This window comes from Diadema antillarum, unplaced genomic scaffold, assembly GCF_040938485.1.
Source record: "Diadema antillarum isolate AM-2024a unplaced genomic scaffold, OU_Dant_1.0 seq00000780_RagTag, whole genome shotgun sequence".
Classification (NCBI taxonomy): Eukaryota; Metazoa; Echinodermata; class Echinoidea; order Diadematoida; family Diadematidae; genus Diadema; species Diadema antillarum.
In genome coordinates, this window is record NW_027271668.1 from 33608 (window position 1) to 55249 (window position 21642).

Below are 21642 nucleotides of genomic sequence, written 5' to 3' on the forward strand. Positions count from 1 at the left end.
ATGAGTGGGTGCTTGTGCCCGTATCTGAATTTTCGTTTGTTTTTTTGTTTGTTTGCTTGCTTGAATTTTTAGAAGGGTAAGGGGGAGGTGGCTGATGAGAATCTATACTTAATTACTACTAAAGGGTGGATAAGGTTCTCTTAATGTTCATTTTATCAAACTATGATTTATTGTAAGACGGATTCTATACATTACGTGTATAGGGATACACATCAGGAGCACTGACCTTACTACCTAATCTAAACTTCACAACATTACGTGTATAGGGATACACATCAGGAGCACTGACCTTACTACCTAATCTAAACTTCACAACTCCTAGCTTGATCGATCCCAGCAGAATCTTCGATCGTCAGAGGCAAGATGACGGTCATTGATGGTCAACTTGCCTCTGACGAAGATTCTGCCTGGATCGAAAGCACATGACCCTTTTCGACTCCAGCATCTTTACATCTTCTACGATTTGTAAACATCCATGTTCAGATGACTATCTTGTAACAGCAACTCTAGCGGCGATGAAATTTGAGAAGGATTTCGGTCTCTGGCTTAGTGACGATCTTATAAATGGGCAGCGAGTCTTTGACCAGGCTGACGCTGAACCGACGGAAGACGCGTGCCGCAGTCAGTCGGAGCACCTCCATGGCGAATTGCTGCCCGATGCAGTTCCGTTGTCCAGCCGAGAAGGGGACGAAAGCGAAGGGGTCTCGCTTCTCGACGTTGGCCCTCTCGAAGCGGTCAGGTTTGAAGTCTATGTGGTCGTCACCCCACACATCTGGATTGTGGTGGATCTGGTAGCCGTTCACCATCACTTCGGTCCCCGCGGGAATGGTGAATCCATTCACTTTAAGTGGTTCCCTCAGCACGCGGAATGGCGGGACGTTCATGTACACCCTCATCGATTCTCGAAGGCATTGAGTCGTGTAGGTAAGTTCGTTGAGATCATCGCTGGCATTGATAATACAATATATAGAAAGAGGACCAAATCAATTAATTTAGTTTGAAAACAAATTGTAGAACAGATACATAATCAATATAATAGGCCTAGATAAGAAAAAAAAAAAGAAAAATGGAAAAAAAAATTCAAGTAGGGCCTAATATTAATGATCAAACGTGTGGGCTTCTCGAGGCCCCTTTCACACTTGCACGGACCGATAGTCCGGGATGATCAGTGATGCGATCCGTGAAAGCGTAAAAGGGCCGGGTTGCAGTCACACTATATATTGGTTTTTATGTGATCGTGTTTTATGATGATAATTTGCCAAGTGCTGTAAAGAATCGTGAGACTGATAGTAACAAAAGCGTTGTTTCTTTTCGTTTGGATAATGAACGGGCATGCAGGCTCTTTATTTGCCACATCTAGGCCTAAGTTTAGAGGAAACAGGAATCATAGGGCAACACGGCATGAACAGATTTTTCTGATATACAGGTTTACGCGTGCTACCACATTCTTGTGCCCTCTTATGGAATACATGGAAATGATATATCAGTAGACCAGACTACGCCCTGACACTCTCACACTTACAATGTCACGTTGTCGTCATCTCGGCCCGCGAAAATTCGGTCGATCTCCTCTTGAACCCGGGCCTGTTCCTCGGGATGTTTTGCCATAACGCGAAAGAACCATGTGAGGGCGCTGGATGAGGTGTCTGCTCCAGCAAAGATGAACACGTTGACCTGTAACGGTTTGCATAATCCATAAGTTTAATTCTGTTGTCATCGTTACTATTATCTAAAAATACCATAATTGCGGATTATAGTCGAAAAAAAGATAAATGTCGAACTTGGTGCCAACACTGGAGGCGCTAAGAGAGAGGGAGAGAGAGAGAGAGAAAAAAAAAAGCTTTTATAGTACAATATGTATTTCTATACGTTGTTTCACCCTATTCCATCAAACGCAGTAAACAAAGCGTAGTCGTCTCTTAACATGCGGATTCACATTGCTGCCTCAAATAAGTTTGATTTTTTGATAGATTTTATTTCATTTCTGCATTCATTTTCCATACAAGAATGTAACGCAAAGGCAACTGAACAAGTTTATTGAGTAATATTTGAATTTGATAGTGCAGATACTTGTACTTGGAAACAAGTAATGACTGAGTTAAACACTCTAAAAAAATCCGGGTCAGAACTGACCCGGAACTGGGTCCGTTGGATCACACACCGTTCCGGGTCAAGAATGACTTGGAATTTGGTCATGAAGACCCCGAATGGGGTCACCCTGACACAACTCATGACTCTGAATGGGGTCATATCTGACCCCATTCCTTGTCATTTCTGACCCGGAACGGTGTGTGACCCCAACGGCCCCAGTTCCGGGTCAGCTCTGACTCGGATGTTTTAAGAGTGAATGTTCAGCACAAATTTTCTTCTGTTTGTTCTTCTACATGATGGCGCTAAGCTTTGATTACCTCGTCTCTGATCTCCTTGTCACTCAATCCTTCGCCATCTGAATCTCGAGACAACAGCAACGTATCGAGAAAATCCAGCACCTTCTCTTGGGGCTTTATGCAGTGATCAAAGAGGATGAGACAACTGAAATAAACTACAATGCGCTCTCGGAGTGCTTCTCTAGTGGTTGTGAATTAGCTTTAACGACCAGACAATAACAATGGTAGGAGCATTCAAATGAGATATCCACCATCGACCAAGTCTATTTTGTGATTGTCAAAGGATTCAACAAAGTCAACAAGTTGTCAGCAGGCACGAGTAATATTCTGGAGATAAGATATGATTTGAAAAACTACTCCCCCCCCAAAAAAAAAAACAAAACAAAACAAAAAAACAAAAACCAACAACAACAACAGCCGACAGAACAATAGATGATACGTGAGGCAATAACTACACAGCATAAATGGTTTGACGTCACAACTCAGTTATGAAATGTGCATGATTATTCTTTTCATTTATATACATTTTTGAGGAGGCATCACAATCATCTCCCCTCCCTCTTTTTACGAGTCATCCTCGATCACGAATCGCCAATTTTGGAATAAACTTGATGTGTATTCAACTAAAGCTTGAGTCTATAAATGGCTTTGTGATCCCAAAAGGATTTGATCAAAACAAGAATTTTTTTTTCAAAGAAAATAATACAACTAAAACATGCACATTGCGATTAATTCCACTATGATCATTTCCATACATTTCTACTGCAAATTCATACAATACTGAATAAGCAGCATTCATTTTCAGATAGAGAGCAGTTTTATTTCGTTCCATTTCTTTTGTTTCCACATTACAAACCACGAAAATTAAGATAGATCATTCACAAGGATCTATACAATCTGATTCGGCCTGTCAGAAAAAGTCCTCAAACGTTCGTCAAGGAAAACTGATAGGCTGGTTCCGTTGCTTAATTGTGACATCACAACTCACCTCTTTTTCCATGGCATACTTTTGTCGCCGTTCCTTGATAATCTGCTCCTGAATACCGTGCATGTAGCGGATACCATCTTTCCATACTTTGTGTTTCGAAGACAGTCGAAAGACGAAGTCGTACAGCATCAGAGGGGTGTACATTCTGATGGATTCGTCGTTGATTTCCGATGTTTTTATTGAAATATGGGCAAAAGAGCACTTACACGTGTGAATGATTATGATAGAAGATGATAGATAGAAAACGGCATCATATTTTGTAAACACTACGTGTATATTTCTATATATTTTTATGTTAGTGCCGTAGCATTGCGGAAATATTTCTAATGAAAACACTCTTAGATACTGCAAGATATGCTCTAGACGATATACAAACAGATGTACGTATTTCGGGGACACTCGAAAGAGGAATTTGTACAACATCAGAGGAGTGTACATTATGTTCTATATATTCTTGTATTGTTGCCGTAGTCATTGCTAAAATATTTGCAATGAAAACACTGCTCGACGATATAAGAGCAGATGGATAATTTCTCCACTAGAATATAATATTGCTTCACCAGTGTTACGGTCAAAATGAAGACGCTGTTTCTAATTTAAAGGATAGAAAAGAGTGTATATGGACAGTGAGAATGAGACAGGTAGTGAAGAGGGAAGGGGAGCGGGGGGGGGGGAGGTTGGAAAGAGTGGAAAGGAAAGACTGGGGTTATACTGTTCCTACACAGTTTAAGTACACAGATAAAGTACACAGCTACACAGATAAAGACAAAGTATGATTTCTCCTTGATACCTGAATGTGAGAACACTCGTCAACTGGTCGATGACGTTGAGCATGCGTGATTCTCGTTCCTGGCAATGAGACATGTACGAGAATGCGCAGCGGAAGATGACGTCACTAGTGAAGAGTGCCATTGTTTTAGAGAGTTGAACGGATTCCCCCGAGTCAGCAGCTTTCGACAGCTTGTTCACTAGGACGTCGGCAGTCTACAGGAACAGAAAATATAATTGTATAGGCCTACTCTTGTAGTTTGCATATTCAGTTGTTGTCTTCCCTCTTCTTTTAGTAGCGAAAAGGGACAGTGTTTTTGCGATATATAGCGTTGTCAATCATTATTGTTATTACCATTATGATCATTATTGTTAGCATCATTATCATCAATACTGTTATTAATATCATGCCTTATTTCTCCAACTGTAGCCTCAATAGAAAGTGCAAAGCTAACAATATGGTTGACATTACTATTCTGAAACTCAATGTTTAAATTCATTTCGTTCAGTCTGACAGCACGTTATGCCTACTATTTGCAACGATTATTTTCACTGAACACTACTCTCGTAAATAAGTCGTATTTACTTATTCAATATCGAGCAATAATTAGGGTATTTAAGATGCATAACACAATACCTGTATGATAATCGTTAGATGGGTATGTTTTTTATCTTTTTTATTCTTATTTTTTGCTTAATGACAGGTATGTAGATAAATAAGCAGAAATACATCGTTGGAGATTTAATAACTGTGCATTTGTGTGTGTATGTGTGTTTGGGTGTGGATGTATGTATAGATGTGTATGCATGTATGAAGACCCTGAGAAGACAAACCTCATTTATAGTGGCGACGTATCGTTTTAACATCTGAAAGTGAAACGATGGCGTCATAAGGCGACGGTGCCTTTTCCAAACAGCGCCCTCTAGAATTCCAAGGCCCTCTGTCCATTCCTTGAATGCCTTGTACTCGTCACCCTTATTGGGGAAAAAAAAAGACTTCAGAACACATTTAGTTCATTACACATTTATCAACGCAAAAAGGACGAGTTCCAGAATCGAACCTTGGGCCACAGCACAAGTTAGTGATAGCAAAGCGGGAATAAACTTTTGATAAACACTTAAACTGTTTCTATTTGGAAAGCAATGTTTAAACCAAAAAAGGACAATGCACATCCTACGCCCAATTTAGATTATTTATGGATTGACATAATTATGGCAATCATGTCAAAAGCTTTCCTCAAGTCATTCAAATTCAAGGAAAATGCCAACGATGTGTGCTTTGCTAGACATAGTTCTAATGATTTTATGTCATAATATTGTAATATGGCATACTTTGCAGAATATAGGCCCCTTTCCTGAATGAAATTGAAATTGTTTTGTTTGAGGAGGTTGCCATGGACAAGACATTCCAAAAGATTCAATGATTTTAGGTACTAAATACGGTAAGAAAATTTTAGGAGGGCCAGCCTCTTCAGATAATGCATACTTTTTGCACTTCTTATGGCCTCTGGAAATGTTCTCAAAATATAAAGGCTATAGATTGAAAATTATCATATCTATATAGGGATACGATGTAAAAACGTATATTCTTAATATGTAAGGTTAAACTAAGTCTGTCATGACCCCAAGACTTGATGGTATCACAAAACTCAATTTCATCGGGTGCACGTCACGAGTTCGCACCCACGAATCATATAGTCCTCGAGTCATGCAGCCCATGAGTTCGACACTCAGCAAGTAAGGCCCATGAGTCCGAAACTGAGCCCCACTGAGCCCCACTGAGACCGACACATTAATCCCCGTGATCAGGTGCTGATGTAATGTCGAAATTGTGGGTCGTTTTTACCTTGTGTCGAACTCTTATATATACATATATATATATATATATATATATATATATATATATATATATATATATTTGGCTTAGTGTCCAACTCGTCGGCCTTGTTTGCCTAGTGTTGGACTCATTGGCCTTATTTGCCTAGTGTCGAGCTCATGGGCTGTATGGCTGAAGGGTTTTAGGACTAGCTCACGGACCTTTATTCAATGTCGAACTTATGGGCCGTGGTGTCGGTCTCGTGGAATGACTCCTCTTCATCGTCAAGTATGGCAGGAGTGAGAATTATAACGAGGATTGGAAATGTAATCAGTAAACTGCCAACATTGGTCTCAATTGAGGCTAACTCAGGTGGCCATTCTCTCTGACTTTCAGCCAAATTGATTTCGGGATAATGTTCAGAGACTTACCATTTTGCCGATGGTCGTGCTACTCAAGAGTTCCTTGATGCTATCCGGATGGTTTAGCATAACCATCGGCTTCCAACCAACCCACACCGCCAGCAGTCTGCGGTATTTCTTCACGGCCTCTTGCTCCCAAACAAATCCCGGTTCGTTGAAACCCGGGTCGTGGATGTTGCCATAGAACCAGTGTGGCTGGGGTCCAGGAAGATGTCGTCGGATGTACGCTAGACGGCGAAGAGTAGCGACCAGTGACAAGAGAAACTGGACAATCTTGAAACCAAAGAAGGATAAAGCAACAGTTCCCAAAATTGTCGTAATGAACGACATTATGGCGTCCACAGCCTTTACAAACAAGTACCTGGAGCAACAGAATTCACGAGCTCTTTTTTCGCTGTGCGTGAACGTGTATTGTGTATTACCATCACATGTATTACATATATAATGTGTGTGTGTGTATGTTTGTGTATCTGTGAGTGTGTTTTGTCCGTTTCTAGACCACACCTTTTGATAGAGGTGACTCGTACCCCGTATGTCATCGAGCCCTTGGCAAAGTTCAAAGTGCGCTTTTTTGTTTGTGCAAGTCTGAGCATAAACATATCTACTCTTTCCCCCTTGGAGGGAAATGCTCTGCACTTTGAAAGAAAAGAAAAAGAAAAAGAAAAAGCAATCGCAAACCAACAATGCACAGTTCTCTCCATTATACTTTCTTTTTTGTCTGACAAATGGAGTGAACGCCAGTTGAATGAATGACATTAAACATGACAAAATTGCAAAGATATCCGGCTGTCCAATCAGCATATTGTTATGTTTATATTGGTAGGCATGCCATAGGAAAGCTAATTTGTTTTACGCACAGTCCCAAAGCAGACGTCTCGAGAGAATGTAAAAGAAATGTAGACATAAAACTCTTCCTACTGAACTACCAACAGGGATAACATCGAATCACATTGTACATAAAGAATGTTCGGTCCCTTTTAAAACAGATTATTTTTTCCTCAAGATGTGCTTTAAAAAAACTGCACTATACATTAACTGCTGTAACTGCCATCGTAAACGTCTTGAGTTCTATCAAAAATTATGAAGTGCTCCCGTGGTTCAAACAATTTTCACTGACTAGACCCCGCGTAGAGAATTCTGTAAAGAAAATGAGTATTTTATATGATTACATCTATCTGAAGCGTGATAGCAACAATGTAGAATGCTGTACGAGATTCAGAGATAAACGCTTAGAGAAAATTAAGCTACACATAAGTTACCTTGTAGGCCACGTAAAGAATGGGGTATGTATATATATACAACATACCAAGCCGCATTCAGACACATAAAAGAACGATTTTGCATTGCGATGCTAAACTCGAGTTTCAAATAGCATTAATATGTATGAGTGGCACTAGAAAGTAATATCTTATGCACAGGGATTTCTTTGAATTTGCAGCAGGTGAAAAAAAAAATATCAGGAGGCAGAAGTGAAGGGAAGGAGCTGATAGTCTGTTAATGCCAGCCGTTTTCATAATAAAGTTTCCTGTCCTGAACGCCCTGTCGAAGAGACTATTTATCCTTCACAAGATGCGAAGTTTGCAAGGTCAAGGCTCAGGTTAATTCAACACGACTCTTAAACAATGTTTTCTTCTTTCCCATCTACTTCTTGGGTTCGCACTTCTAACCTCTCCTCACCCAAAGAAAGGAAAGAGAGTGAAGTTACTGGGAAGATTTTAGTGTGCAAAGCGATGGATGTACGCTTTTCATGTCCTGGACTGAGGACAAAGTAAAGACATCAATGGCTGGTATCCAAAGTCTAACATTGTCATTAATTTTCATCTATCGTGATGTCATTTCCATCTCATGTCTGAAATGTTTGAACCAATCAAGCTTTGAAATTCTTGTGAGTCAAACTTAAAGGGATCGTACAGTTTTGGTTGAGACCTCACTTCTCTTTTCTAACATTTTTTTTGTGAGATAATGAAAAACTTCTTATGAAATATAAAAGAGCATGTAATTCCAAGAGGAATTCATCATTTATAATGAATGATGAAAATTGGTTTTGAAATGGCTGAGATATCCAACACATAGCGATTGTAACAAAGGGTTGGACCCATCTTTTATTATGATCGCTTTGTTTTACTTTGGTCATTCCAAAACTGATTTTATCAAATAAACTTTGAATTCGTGTTAGAATAGCATGCTCTGTATTATTTCATAAGTTGATTTTTCGTATTCTCTGAAAGTCGAGATCATTCTTTTAACTGTTAATTGTTGACTATTACATGAACGGAGGTTTCTGCCGGTGACATACATATTCTGAAACAAGGTTTCGCAAATATCATGGAGCTGAAGAATGTACTGCTTTCCATGAATGGAGCAGAATTTTAAGCGTTATCCTTTTGGATACTGATAGCCAGTGAAGATTTTTAAGAACTGGGGTAATGTTGGAGGACCGAAACGTTCCACTGAGGACCCGAGCAGCAGAGTTTTGATACAGGAAATAGTGTTGCAAGAAGCATAGATTCCCCAACCATTCATCAGTTACAAGAACTGTTTAACAGATTTTGAAGTATAATAAGAAACGAAGTTCATATTATAATTCATTTGTGTGGGTTTACTTGTCGTTTATGAAATTACAAGATGTAACTGTCATATCTTTTGGAAGTAAGTGTTAAATGAGATTAATTGTAATGCGGGCGTGATAAATATAAATGTTGTATTTCCCTGGTACAGTGGTACTGAATACTGAAGTGTCCAGGAAATTCCTTTGCTTACCTTCCGTTTAAGCAATATACTCTTCCTATTCGAGGAGGCATGTACAGAACGAGCACACACTTTTAATTGGATGCTTTGATATCGCAAACGTTCATAGTCATGAATTGAGCCCATGTATGGATGCCCACGCTATGGGTGACTCTTGCTATTTAGGTCTATATACTCTGAGGCTTGAATATTTGGAGCGTACTCGTACCGTGTCGGAAACCCTTTCGAAAAGCGATCTCTTATCTGTATACTGGCCGGGCAGCCCGCCCAAATCAGGCCCTGACTGGATCCATTTCCATGGTAAACGAGTTCTCCCTCCACTCTCTTTGTCTTTCATGTAACCATATGTATATATATATATATATATATATATATATATATATATATATAATTAAGATAAGTAACAAAGCTGAAACAAAGTTCATGCTGTATTCACCAACGGTTTATTTCTTCACACAAATTTTCGAGCGTCTCGCCGCCCTTTCTCAAGTGTTGATACTGAGAGAACAATAACAAAATTCTGTTATTGTTATTGTTATTGATATTGTTCTCTCAGTATCAACACTTGAGAAAGGGCGGCGAGACGCTCGAAAATTTGTGTGAAGAAATAAACCGTTGGTGAATACAGCATGAACTTTGTTGCAGCTTTGTTACTTATCTTTTTATCTTGCCAACACGTGGACTACCTTATCAACATATATATATTATATTACATGTATATATTATATAAATATATAAATATATTATATATATATTATATATACATATATATATATATATATATATATATATATATATGATACATTCATATATACATACATGCATAGGTGAGGTAAAATGATGACAAAGAATGCCGCCGGTTGAGATATGGAGGATTGTTTATTAGAGTACAGAATAATTCAATTCAATTCAATTCAATTCAATTTAATTCAACTTTCTTTTCATTTCCATCAAATAATGGGCTCTGTGGCGGTCATTTTCCGTCTTTCGCTGATCCAAAGGGTACACAATTGTAAGTGGTAGAATGTTTGCTGGGTGTGTGGTATCAGGGTCCATGTGGGGGGGGGGGGGGGTTATGAATTAAATGTAACCAGAATCAGATTGCATAATGTGTTGTCAAATACTGCAGTACGAAGGGTACACCAGAACCTAATACCGAGTCAATTGCGGATGGTAATAGTATTGGGTAGTAACTACAGTTTTCAGAACGATTCAGTTGCACACCTTAATTTGCTACTTCTCGTATGCGTATCAAATAATGCATAACAATTTATACAAGTACATATAAATGTGAGTGAGTGTGTGGGTGCGTATGTCTTTTTTTTTTAATACCGTCTTTATAGGTACATGCCAAAAGTCTACTCATTTAAATTGCAAGGGGTTTAACTTGTCTTAACGTTCATTTTTCAAAGTCAAAGAATGGTTTACTGCTGCGCTGCAGGACGATACTATTTGTATACATGATACCAGAGATTCAATGGGTAGGCGCACCTAGCGGCGATGAAATTTGAGGAGGATTTCGGTCTCTGGCTTGGTGACGATCTTATAAATGGGCAGCGAGTCTTTGACTAGGCTGACGCTGAACCGACGGAAGACTCGTGCCGCAGTCAGTCGGAGCACCTCCATGGCGAATTGCTGCCCGATGCAGTTCCGTTGTCCAGCCGAGAAGGGGACGAAAGCGAAGGGGTCTCGCTTCTCGACATTGGCCCTCTCGAAGCGGTCAGGTCTGAAGTCCATGTGGTCGTCACCCCACACATCTGGATTGTGGTGGATCTGGTAGCTGTGCACCATGACTTCGGTTCCCGCGGGAATGCTGAATCCATTTACCTTAATCGGTTCCCTCAGTACGCGGAAGGGCGGGACGTTCATGTACACTCTAATCGATTCCCGAAGGCATTGAGTCGTATAGATAAGTTCGTTGAGGTCATTGCTGGCAAAAAGGAATGTATAAAAGTAGCAAATCAGATAATTCAATTTTAAAACAGATAACAGTACAGATACATAAACAAGTAAATAGTTAAAGAACGCGCGACAGAATAAAACAAAATAAAATCGTAGAAATGTTGATAATCAAAGTAACGTTTGGGTCTTTTCTTTTCCTTGAAGGCACCGTTTACTCCATGTACATAGCATCCGAAGCATCCGAGCCACTCCGTCGACACCGGGGGTCCGTATTTATAACATTGACTTGAAATTCACTACATTTCAACAATACGAGTGAATAATGACAGTGCAAACTGCCATGCGACGGACAATGATGTACGCCTTTGGCAAGATTCGGAAGTTGAAGGGCACAAAAAATAATAACAACAACAACACACCCACATCCACATCCGAGTGTATTCGGCAGCTATACACGGTACACGGCACACGGTACCTTTAAATAAAGGATCTAAGGTTTTTTCAACAGTGAACTCCGCAATGAAAACTTTCCCGCCAGGAACGTCAAGGATCATGTCAGATGTACCCTCTGTGTTTATCTGGTAGGGCCTAATGCAAGAGATGGCAAGGATGATCCCTGACCGATAATCCGGTATAAATTGTGATGCTATCCGTGAAAGTGTAAAGTGGTTGCAGTCACGTGATATGAGTTTTAATGTGATCGCGGATTATGATGACTATTTACCATTTCCTGTAAAGAATCATGGGACTGAAAATAACAAAATAATGTACTGTTTCTTTTTGTTTGGATAGTGCAGCCTCTTTATTTGCCACCTCTGATTCAGAGGGAAGACGAATAGGGCAACATGAGAATTTCGATATCTATACAAGTTTGCTGCCACATTCTCGTGCACTTTCGTGGAAGGAAGATTGAATACATGGAAATTAATTCAGTCGTGTTAATCATACTATGCCTTGAGTCTCTTACTAGGTCACGTTGTCGTCATCTCGGCCCGCGAACACTCGGTCGATCTCCTCCTGAACTCGAACCTGTTCCTCGGGATGTTTGGCCATAACGCGGAAGAACCATGTGAGGGCGCTCGAGGAAGTGTCTGACCCAGCAAGGATGAACAAGTTGACCTGATACAACAGAAACGGTTTGCAGATCCACGAGTTGAATTTTGTTGTCATTGATACGTTTATAAAATGCCTTGATTGTGGAAGATGTTCGAAAAAAGGTTAAATATCAAACTTGGTGCCAAAATTTGACGCACCAAAGAGACAAAAAAAAAAACCAACAACACACTTTCACACTATTTCTACGTTGTTTTTTGGTTTTTTTTTTTTACAAATTCCTCCAACACAGTAGACAAAGACATCTGTACATTGCATTCTCTTGTTCAATAACTTCGATTTCATTATCAGAAACCTATCTCATTTCTTCTAATCTTTTTCATACAAGAATGTAACACAAAGTCAACTGAAGAAAGTTATCGAATTGTACACTGTAATGTGTGAATTTACTGGTTGAATACTTGGAAATACGAAAATGACTGACTTAAATGTTCAGCGTTGTTTTTGTTCATAACACAAAATGAAGGCAACCAGGTATCATCATGCATTTTACAATTTAAGGTTTCTCGTACCGGCTGTTCAAGAGACAACTTAAACATATTATGCATAAAATGTGATAGAAATGCAGGAGATGACTATCAAAAACAGGTGAATAATAAGGATAATGACCTTAGAATAATATCATTCCTCCAGCGAGTTGATATTGAAACAAGAAGCATATCATGCTTTACAATTATGTTCCCGTTTTATTACCGTTGATCTTTTGTATTCAAAGTCTATGAAAGAGGGATGCGATTTCACCTCGTCTCTGATCTCCTTGTCAGTCAGTCCTTCACCATCTGAATCTCGTGACAACAGCAACGTGTCGAGGAAATCCAGCACCTTCTCTTGGGGCTTTATAGAGTGATGCAATAGGATGATACAACCACAAACAAAATACAATAATACTTTGGTCAAGACTTGACCCGCTGATTCATACTCTCACATGACATGAATTAGCCTTTACGACCTGACAATAACAAAGTAGGAGCATCTAAACGGGATTTCCACCATCGAGCATTTCTATTGTGTGGTTGTCAAGAAGTTCAACAAATTCAACAAGCCGTCAGCAAACACTATAGACCCTAGTCATTACGGAGATATTTCATTGATTTGAAAAACCTTTTTTTTTTCACAAAAGCTTTTAATGGTACACGATAGAACAATTTGAATACAAGACATGGGGACAATAACAACGCAGCATAACTCAGTGATGAAGTGTGCATGATAAAATCTTATTTTTAGTTATATCCGAGGAGGCAATCATCACATTCAGCTCTCATCCCTCCTTTTCGTGAATTACCTTCTATCACGAATGGCCAATTTTGGATAAAACACGATGTCTGTTCTCCTAAGCTTGCGTCTATAGAATTGGGCTCTGTGATCCCCAAGGAATTCCTTTTATGATTAAAGCGATATATTCTAGAAAATGATAAATGGTGCAAGTAACGATAAATTCCACTATCATTTCCAAACATTCCTACGGCAAATTAAAACGATAATTCAATTTAATTCAATTCAAAGTTTATTTCATTTTTCGACAAAACATATATGTTACACTTCTTTTGACAACAGAGAATAAGGTAAACAGAACATTATACAATGAAAAGACTGTACAATAATTTAGGACCTTATAGTAATCATACATTGTAGAAAAAAAAAGAAACAGAAGTGGTCGAAATGAAATTCATGTATAACCTTGCTTAAAGTGCGAAAAATGGAGAGACCCACTAAAAAGACAGAGCTTGTAGAATGTGGGCCCCTCTGGAAAAAAAAAATCCATGGGAAGATTAATTGGAGCATCATAAATACAAAAGGAAAGAAGGAAGAAGAGGAAGAAATCTGCAAGCCCACTGAGATTTAGATTCACAGATGAATACACTGAACACTGATATACTGAATAAGGAGCATTCACTTTTAGCATTTAGATGGACTCGAAGTTTCGTTTCATACCATTTCCGTAATATCAACATTACAAACTACAGATGAACCCATACAAACTGATTTGGCCTGTCAGAAAAATAGACAAGTTTCTTAGCTTAAAGGGATTGTATTCAATTCAATTCATTCAATTCAATTAATTTATTTTCATTCTTCTTCTTTTTTCTTTTTCAACAAAAACATAACACAAGATTGATCAGGTTTTATATCATAAACAAAGAACAGAACTTACAAACCTACATACACATACACGCATACACACACACACACACACACACATACAACGCACACATATACACATACACACATATACACAAACAACATCTACATAATCGTAACTCTTCAGTGCATTACCATAGGATTCGCAGATTTGTAATTTCACTTGTTTTTTAATTGAATTGAAATTGTGTTATTTCATTTCAGTTACATAAATTGATGATTTCACAGTTCATCTATGATGTCTAATAATGTCCATTGAATTGTTGTATTCAGCTTTAATTGTTGTTTAATGATTTATGTATTCTGTAACATTTTACAGCTAAATGTGTATATTATTTATGCAATTTTAATTTTCTGTATCGTACATTTTATGTGTTGTTTTTAAAAAGGGCCTTGCTGAAAACCAGACATTGCTGAGCAAGCAACTCTTTCAAAATATGTGAAATAAATAAATAAATAAAATAAAAAAAACATTTGTCTTTGCAATTAATAAATGGTATCAATAAACATAGGAGCGCATACTGGCAAAAAAAAAATAATACAAAGTCATGCTTCAGTTGAAAAAAAAAGGAAGAAAGGAAGATTATATAGTTTTGGTTGAGACCTAATTTCAGGTTTCTAACATTTTTTGGTGAGATAATGAGAAACCTCTTTTGAAATATGAAAGAGCATGTAATTCTATGAGGAATTCAACGTTTATTTGATGAATATTGGTTTTGAAATGGCCGAGATATCCAAAAAAGAGCGATTCTAATAAAGTGTGGGACCCACACTTTATTACGATCGCTTTGTTTTACTTTGTTTTGGATGTTTCAGTCATTCCAAACCCGATTCTCATCAAATAAACTTTGAATTCCTCTTAAAATGGTATGCTCTGTACTATATCATAAGTGTTTTCTTGGTATCTCGCAAAAAGTTATAAGCCCAATTCTCATCTCCACCAATACTGTACCATCCCTTTAATTGTGACGTCACCACTTACCTCTTTTTCCATAGCATACTTTTGTCGCCGTTCCTTTATAATCTGCTCCTGAATACCGTGCATGTAGCGGATACCATCTTTCCATACTTTGTGCTTCGGGGACAGTCGAAAGACGAAGTCGGACAACATCAGAGGAGTGTACATTCTGATGGATTCGTCGATCATTTTGAAGTTTTTGAAGTTTTCATTGAAATATGGGCAAAAAGAACATTTACACGTGTGAATAATGAATGCATTGATAGACAGAAAGGATCACATTTTGGAAACGCTACAATTATATTTCTATACTTTTATATTGTTGCCGTAGTCATTGTAGAAATGTTAGCATTGAAAATGCTGCTAGACTCTGCCAGACATGTTCTAGACGATATACGAACAGACGAATATGATTGGCGGTATAGCATGGGCACGATGGGCGGTGCATTTATATTTTCACTAGAATATTCTGTTTCACCGGAATTAAGATCAAAATGAAGATGCTGTGTTAATAATTGTAATAATAAGGTCTTATTTTTTGTAATCCAGGGTAGCCACTTCAGTGTTTCCATTGCTCTACTAGAGAACCCTGCCAGTTGTGCCAGTATCATTACCCTAGCGTTGCCAGACATAGGCGCCGGAAGTGGGGGGGGGGGGGGGGGGGGGGGCAGGGGGGGGGCGGCCGCCCTCCCCAATCCAAAAAGTGGGGGGGGGGGGCAAAACGCATTTTTGCCCCCCAAAAAGCCCCCCCCCCAAAAAAAAAAAAATAATAATAATAATAAAAATAAATGAATAAACAAAGAAAATAAAATAAATATGTATATATATGAATAAAAGGGAAAAAATATGGCTACAAACGGCAGCTTTTGGACTGTAAAATGTCAAAATTTTCAAGCTCGCTCGCTTCGCTCGCTCGCATCCAGCAGTTGAGCCCGGTGCGCCTCCCCCTTAATTTCTAAAGCGAAAAACATAGCTACGACGGCAGTTGTTGGACTCTAGAATGTCAAAATTTTCAAGCTCGCTCGCTTCGCTCGCTCGCATTGAATCGTTATGCCATTCTCCTAATGTTGCTGACAGTAATTGCCAGTAGTTGCGCCCGATGCCCCCAACCCTTAATTTCCAAAGCGAAAGATAAATATAGCTACAAACGGGAGTTTTGGGACTGTAAAGTGTCAAAATTTTCAAGCTCGCTCGCACTGAATCGTTATGCCACTCTCCTAATGTTGCTGACAGTAATTGCCAGCAGTTGCGCCCGATGCCCCCCCCCCCCCTTAATTTCCAAAGCGAAAGGTATAGTTACAAACGGGAGTTTGGGGACTGTAAAATGTCAAAATTTTCAAGCTCGCTCACTTCGCTCGCTCGCATTAAATCGTTATGCCACTCTCCTAACGTTGCTGACAGTAATTGCCAGCAGTTGCGCCCGATGCCCCCCCCCCCCCCCTCCTTAATTTCCAAAGCGAAAGATATAGCTACAAACGGGAGTTTTGGGACTGTAAAATGTCAAAATTTTCAAGCTCGCTCGCATTGAAGCGTTATGCCACTCTCCTTATGTTGCTGACAGTAATTGCCAGCAGTTGCGCCCGATGCCCCCCCCCCCCCTTAATTTCCAAAGCGAAAGGTATAGTTACAAACGGGAGTTTGGGGACTGTAAAATGTCAAAATTTTCAAGCTCGCTCGCATTGAACCGTTATGCCACTCTCCTAACGTTGCTGCCAGTAATTGCCAGCAGTTGCGCCCGATGCCCCCCTCCTTAATTTCCAAAGCGAAAGATATACATTGTATATAGCTACAAACGGGAGTTTTGGGACTGTGAAATATCAAAATACTCAAGCTCGCTCGCTTTGCTCGCTCGCATTGAATCGTTATGCCATTCTCCTGATGTTGCTGCCAGTAATTGCCAGCAGTTGCGCCCGATGCGCCGCCCCATTAATTTCCAAAGTGAAAGATATAGCTACAAACCCCAGTTTTGGGACTGTAGAATGTCAAAATTTTCAAGCTTGCTCGCTTCGCTCGCTCGCATTGAATCGTTATGCCATTCTCCTAATGTTGCTGCCAATAATTGCCAGCAGTTAAGCCCGATGCGCCCCCTTTTATTTCCAAAGCGAAATATATAGCTACAATTAAAACTCTAGTTTTGGAACTGTAGAATATCAAAATTTTCAAGCTCGCTCGCTTCGCTCGCTCGCATTTTATTGTTATGCCATTCACCTTAAATGTTGCTGACGGTATATAATTTGTCGATTGTTTCACACCGTCATTCCATAATCCATGTCAGGAAAACTTACAATGTTCCTCAATGACTGCGTTGTTGAATGTATCACATTCCGTAATGTATTGTAGTCCCATTATTGCTCACGCACACACGCACAAGCATACAGACCGTCAAAATTACTTTATGGTTCCCACCATGTTTCGACCCATCGTACGCCACTTTACATAATATATATATATATATATATATATATATATATATATATATATATATATAATAGATGTGTGTGCGTGTGTGTGTGTGTGTGTGTATGTGTATATTGTGTAACATATGCATGGTCTAATCTTGAGCCCCCTCCAATGTTTGCCCCCCCCCCCCAATCCAAAACTGCTTCCGGCGCGCCTGTTGCCAGATGCCCGTTCTGATCCGTTCTGACAAATGGGTCGAGAGGGACGTGGAGGGTTGGAAAAAAAAATCTTGTCCAAGGACGTAAGTCCTGGCGGGAATCGAACTCGGGATTCTTATTCTTTGTGTTTAGATTGGAAATCCATCCCCCCCCCCAAAAAAAAAAAAAATAATAATAATAATAATAATATCAATGAATTGTGAGAGCATGACATCATCAACTTGGTGATTTAAAGCGAATCCTATCTTATCCTATTTTGATCATTTTTTGTACTGCTCTGCCGGGAATTGTTTTCTCTTTCTTATGAAATTGATGACATTTTGGATTGGATTTCTTTTTTTAAGGAGAAAAAAAAGGGTGTATAGTAACAGTGAGGACGAGAGAGGAAGTGGGAGGGGAAGGACGAAATCACGATAAAGAAAGTTAAGATAAAGTATAGTTTTCGTTGATACCTGTACGTGACAACACTATTCAACTGGTCGATGACATTGATCATGCGTGATTCTCGTTCCTGGCAATGGGACATGTATGAGAATGCGCAGCGGAAGATGACGTCACTGGTGAAGTTTGCCATTGTTTTAGAGAGTTGAATGGATTCTCCCAAGTTAGCAGCTTTTGACAGCTTGTTCACTAGGACGTCGGCAGTCTATAGGAACAGAAAGTACATGTATCCCTCTTATCAAAAGCGTGTTCTTGCAATTTGTATGTTCTAAATGTGTATATTTAATATATCTAATATTCCTGCAATTTGTATATTTTACAATTTGTATTTGTATATTTGTATACCATGGTCGTCCCTTCACGTGAGCACATGCAGAATCTGGGGGACATTCAATGCGCTATTTACCCTTGTTAGTTACTATTGTTGTTATCATTATGACCATCATTATTAGTATCATTATCATCATTATTATTATCAAGACCATTATCATTAGTATCATTATCATCATTATTATTATCGATATAGTTATACATTATTTCTCTAAATCACTATAGTACAGAGAGAGAGTGTGAGTGTGTGTTTGTGGGGAGGGGGGTGTTCAAGCATGAACTCTTGCGAATACAAACCTCATTTATGGTGGCGACGTATCGTTTCAGCATCTGAAAGTGAAACGATGACGTCATAAGACGACGGTGTCTCTTCCAAATAGCGCCCTCTAGGATTCCAAGGCCCTCGGTCCATTCTTTGAATACCTTGTATTCGTCACCCTCATTGGAAAAAAAAAATAGATTCAGAATACATTCAGCAAACAAAAAAACAATGTTGTACCAAGCAGAGAAGCTTTAAACTATTCAGGAAACTAAGAAGATGGGTAAAGCATGATCTTATTGCATAGGTATCCTCATGCTAGTACCTTGTTTAAATCGAGATACCTTGGCGAAGACCCTCCGAAAACAAATCAAGCGGCCTTCATTTAACAGTGAGAAAGAAGAGCTGTTGCGGGGCTCGAGAATAAGACTACGACTATCAATCGCAATGTCCCTGGATCTGTAGTTTCGCGGCAGCAGTGGCTTGTGTTTTTCTCCTGTGACGAACGTTAAGTATAGTCTTTCGATGGGGTCAAAGTCATTGGTTCTATGTTTGTCGAAGTATTGGCAACCATGGTACAGTACAAAGAAGTCGTGATTACATTCCATTCAGTATGATGTTTTTACAGTCGAGCCCATATATATATGTATATATATATATATATATATATATATATATATATATATATACATATACATATATATGTATATATATCAAGTAAAGTCATTGGTTCCATAGTCATTGGTTATTGGTTTAGTTTATGGACTAGCAATGATACAGTTAAACTGGCACAACACCGAAAAAAAAGGTTCCGAAAAAGGCGGTGTTTTTCTTTTGTTGTTGTTGTTTTAGAGCCGGCAAATATATGTCAGCGGTTTGAGTCTGTATTCGCAATCGGTCAACAAATAATATAAAAAGTCAGCGATCGTCATCGGTTTATGAACTAGCTTTGATACAGTTACAGTGTCACAACGCGTCACAACTTCAACGGGGAAAAAAGGGTCCGTCAAAAAGTTTTTTTTTTTTTTCAAGTCAGCAAATGAATATCAGCGGTTGGAGTGCGATTGACGATCGGTCAGTAAATAATATGAAAGTCAGTAGATGTGATTGATTAAACAGTCAGCAAAATGAAAAAGAAAGTTAACACTTTTTCTAGTTCTTATTTTTGATTGGAGATTGAGATTAAAATTATTGTATCATATACCATATTGAAGGTAATTTAATTTACATTGAACCTGGTAGGTTAATACTAAAGGAAACTTCACGCATGAATAAACATATTCGTTTTTGTCCTCTGAAGCACAAAAGTAAAAATGACAGAAATTGACATTTTGTCAGTCATTTGCAAATGCCCTTAAAGATAGCAATCACATGTGATCAATTTAACACAATGAGAGATATGAAATAGCAAATTCAAGTCGTACTTCTCTTGTATCTCTCATCCTCAAACAAAGACAAAGCGTTAAACTAAAGGGGGAGAGTCAGAATTTTCGGTCAACTAAAACTTCAAAAGACATAGAATGTAAGCCGCAAATATGATAACATGGACAGAATTTCTTAATTTCATGTCTGAATCTAGGAATTTAAAAACTCATGGGACAAATTAAAGAGCCAATTCCTAATTTGAAATAACATTTCAAATTTCTACCATTTTTGTTAGTATTGTTTTTTTTTCTAAACGACGACTTTCGATTTGACATAAGTTTCTTCATTTTTCTCCAATGCTTTTAACCTTGCTTTATCTGTTAGAGGCTACAGAGGCATTACAGAGATCGTAGTACATGTATTATTTTTGAAAATTTATTCATGTTTCTTATAGTGTTAAATTTGCCTTTTCCTTTCATCGTTATGTGGAAGAGCATTTAGGTCCCAACCCATGAATCACTGCTTGTTCATATTTGCAATTTTTACTTTTATGCCTTAGAAGACAAAAACGAATGTATTCACTCATGCACATTTTTTTTTTATTGACCCACCATTGTGACAGCCAATTAAATTTTCTTTAACATAGTAGGAGTAAGAAATATGAACTTAAATAAATATTTTCTCTGATTTTCAGCTACCTTGTTTCTGGAGACATACCATTTTGCCGATGGTCGTGCTACTCAAGAGTTCCTTGATGCTATCCGGATGGTTTAGCATAACCATGGGCTTCCATCCAACCCAAACCGCCAACAGTCTGCGGTATTTCTTCACGGCCTCTTGCTCCCAAACAAATCCCGGTTCGTTGAACCCCGGGTCGCGGATGTTGCCATAGAGCCAGTGAGGCTTGGGCCCGGGAAGATGTCGTCGGATGTATACTAGACGACGGAGAGTAGCGACCAGTGACAGGATAGACTGGACTATCTTAAAACCAAAGATTGATAAAGCAACAGTACCCAAAAAGGTCGTAATGAACGACATTATGGCGTCAGCATCCTTTCCAAAATGCATCTGGAGCAACAGAATTCACGAGCGCTTGTTTTGATATGCGTCAATGTATTTTGTGTATTATTATCGCATGTATAGGCTAACAATATGTGTTATGTGCATGTCTATATATCTGTGAGTGTGTTTTGTCCGTTTCTATACCGCACCTTTTGATAGAGGTGAATTGTATGTCATCGAGCCCTTTGTAAAGTTCAAAGTGCCTTTTCTTGTTTGTGCAAGCCAGAGCATAATCATATCTGTTATTTTCCTCTTGGAGGAAAATGCTCTGCACTTTGAAAGAAAAGAAAAAGCAATAGCAAGCCAACAACATACATATATTCCGT

The 21642-nt window shown here is 38.8% G+C and overlaps 2 protein-coding genes across 2 annotated transcripts; both read right to left on the reverse strand.

Moving 5' to 3' along the window:
• Window positions 1–302: 302 nt before the first annotated feature.
• LOC139739029 (ultra-long-chain fatty acid omega-hydroxylase-like) lies at window positions 303–21488 on the reverse strand. Its single transcript, XM_071649644.1, has 7 exons — window positions 20972–21488; window positions 18928–19068; window positions 4166–4359; window positions 3376–3520; window positions 2409–2501; window positions 1523–1674; window positions 303–945 (listed from the first exon to the last, which is right to left on the reverse strand). The coding sequence occupies exons 1-7, from the start codon at window positions 21320–21322 to the stop codon at window positions 507–509; spliced, it is 1515 nt and encodes a 504-aa protein (XP_071505745.1). The 5' UTR covers window positions 21323–21488; the 3' UTR covers window positions 303–506.
• On the reverse strand, window positions 10621–12201 carry LOC139739027 (cytochrome P450 4B1-like). The gene is made up of 2 exons (XM_071649642.1): window positions 11999–12201; window positions 10621–11059 (listed from the first exon to the last, which is right to left on the reverse strand). Exons 1-2 carry the CDS (start codon window positions 12199–12201, stop codon window positions 10621–10623), a joined length of 642 nt encoding a protein of 213 aa, XP_071505743.1.
• Window positions 21489–21642: the final 154 nt, after the last annotated feature.

What these genes read in the sequence shown, in the direction of transcription:
- LOC139739027 (XM_071649642.1), bottom strand. Translation starts at nt 12,201, where the DNA reads ATGACAACAAAATTCAACTCGTGGATCTGCAAACCGTTTCTGTTGTAT. An exon ending in GATGACGACAACGTGACCTA is followed by an intron (nt 11,060 to 11,998) that starts GTAAGAGACTCA and finishes CCTTTTTGCCAG; the next exon opens with CAATGACCTCAACGAACTTA.
- LOC139739029 (XM_071649644.1), bottom strand. Translation starts at nt 21,322, where the DNA reads ATGCATTTTGGAAAGGATGCTGACGCCATAATGTCGTTCATTACGACC. An exon ending in GCACGACCATCGGCAAAATG is followed by an intron (nt 19,069 to 20,971) that starts GTATGTCTCCAG and finishes TTTTCCAATGAG; the next exon opens with GGTGACGAATACAAGGTATT. An exon ending in ACGTCGCCACCATAAATGAG is followed by an intron (nt 4,360 to 18,927) that starts GTTTGTATTCGC and finishes CTGTTCCTGTAG; the next exon opens with ACTGCCGACGTCCTAGTGAA.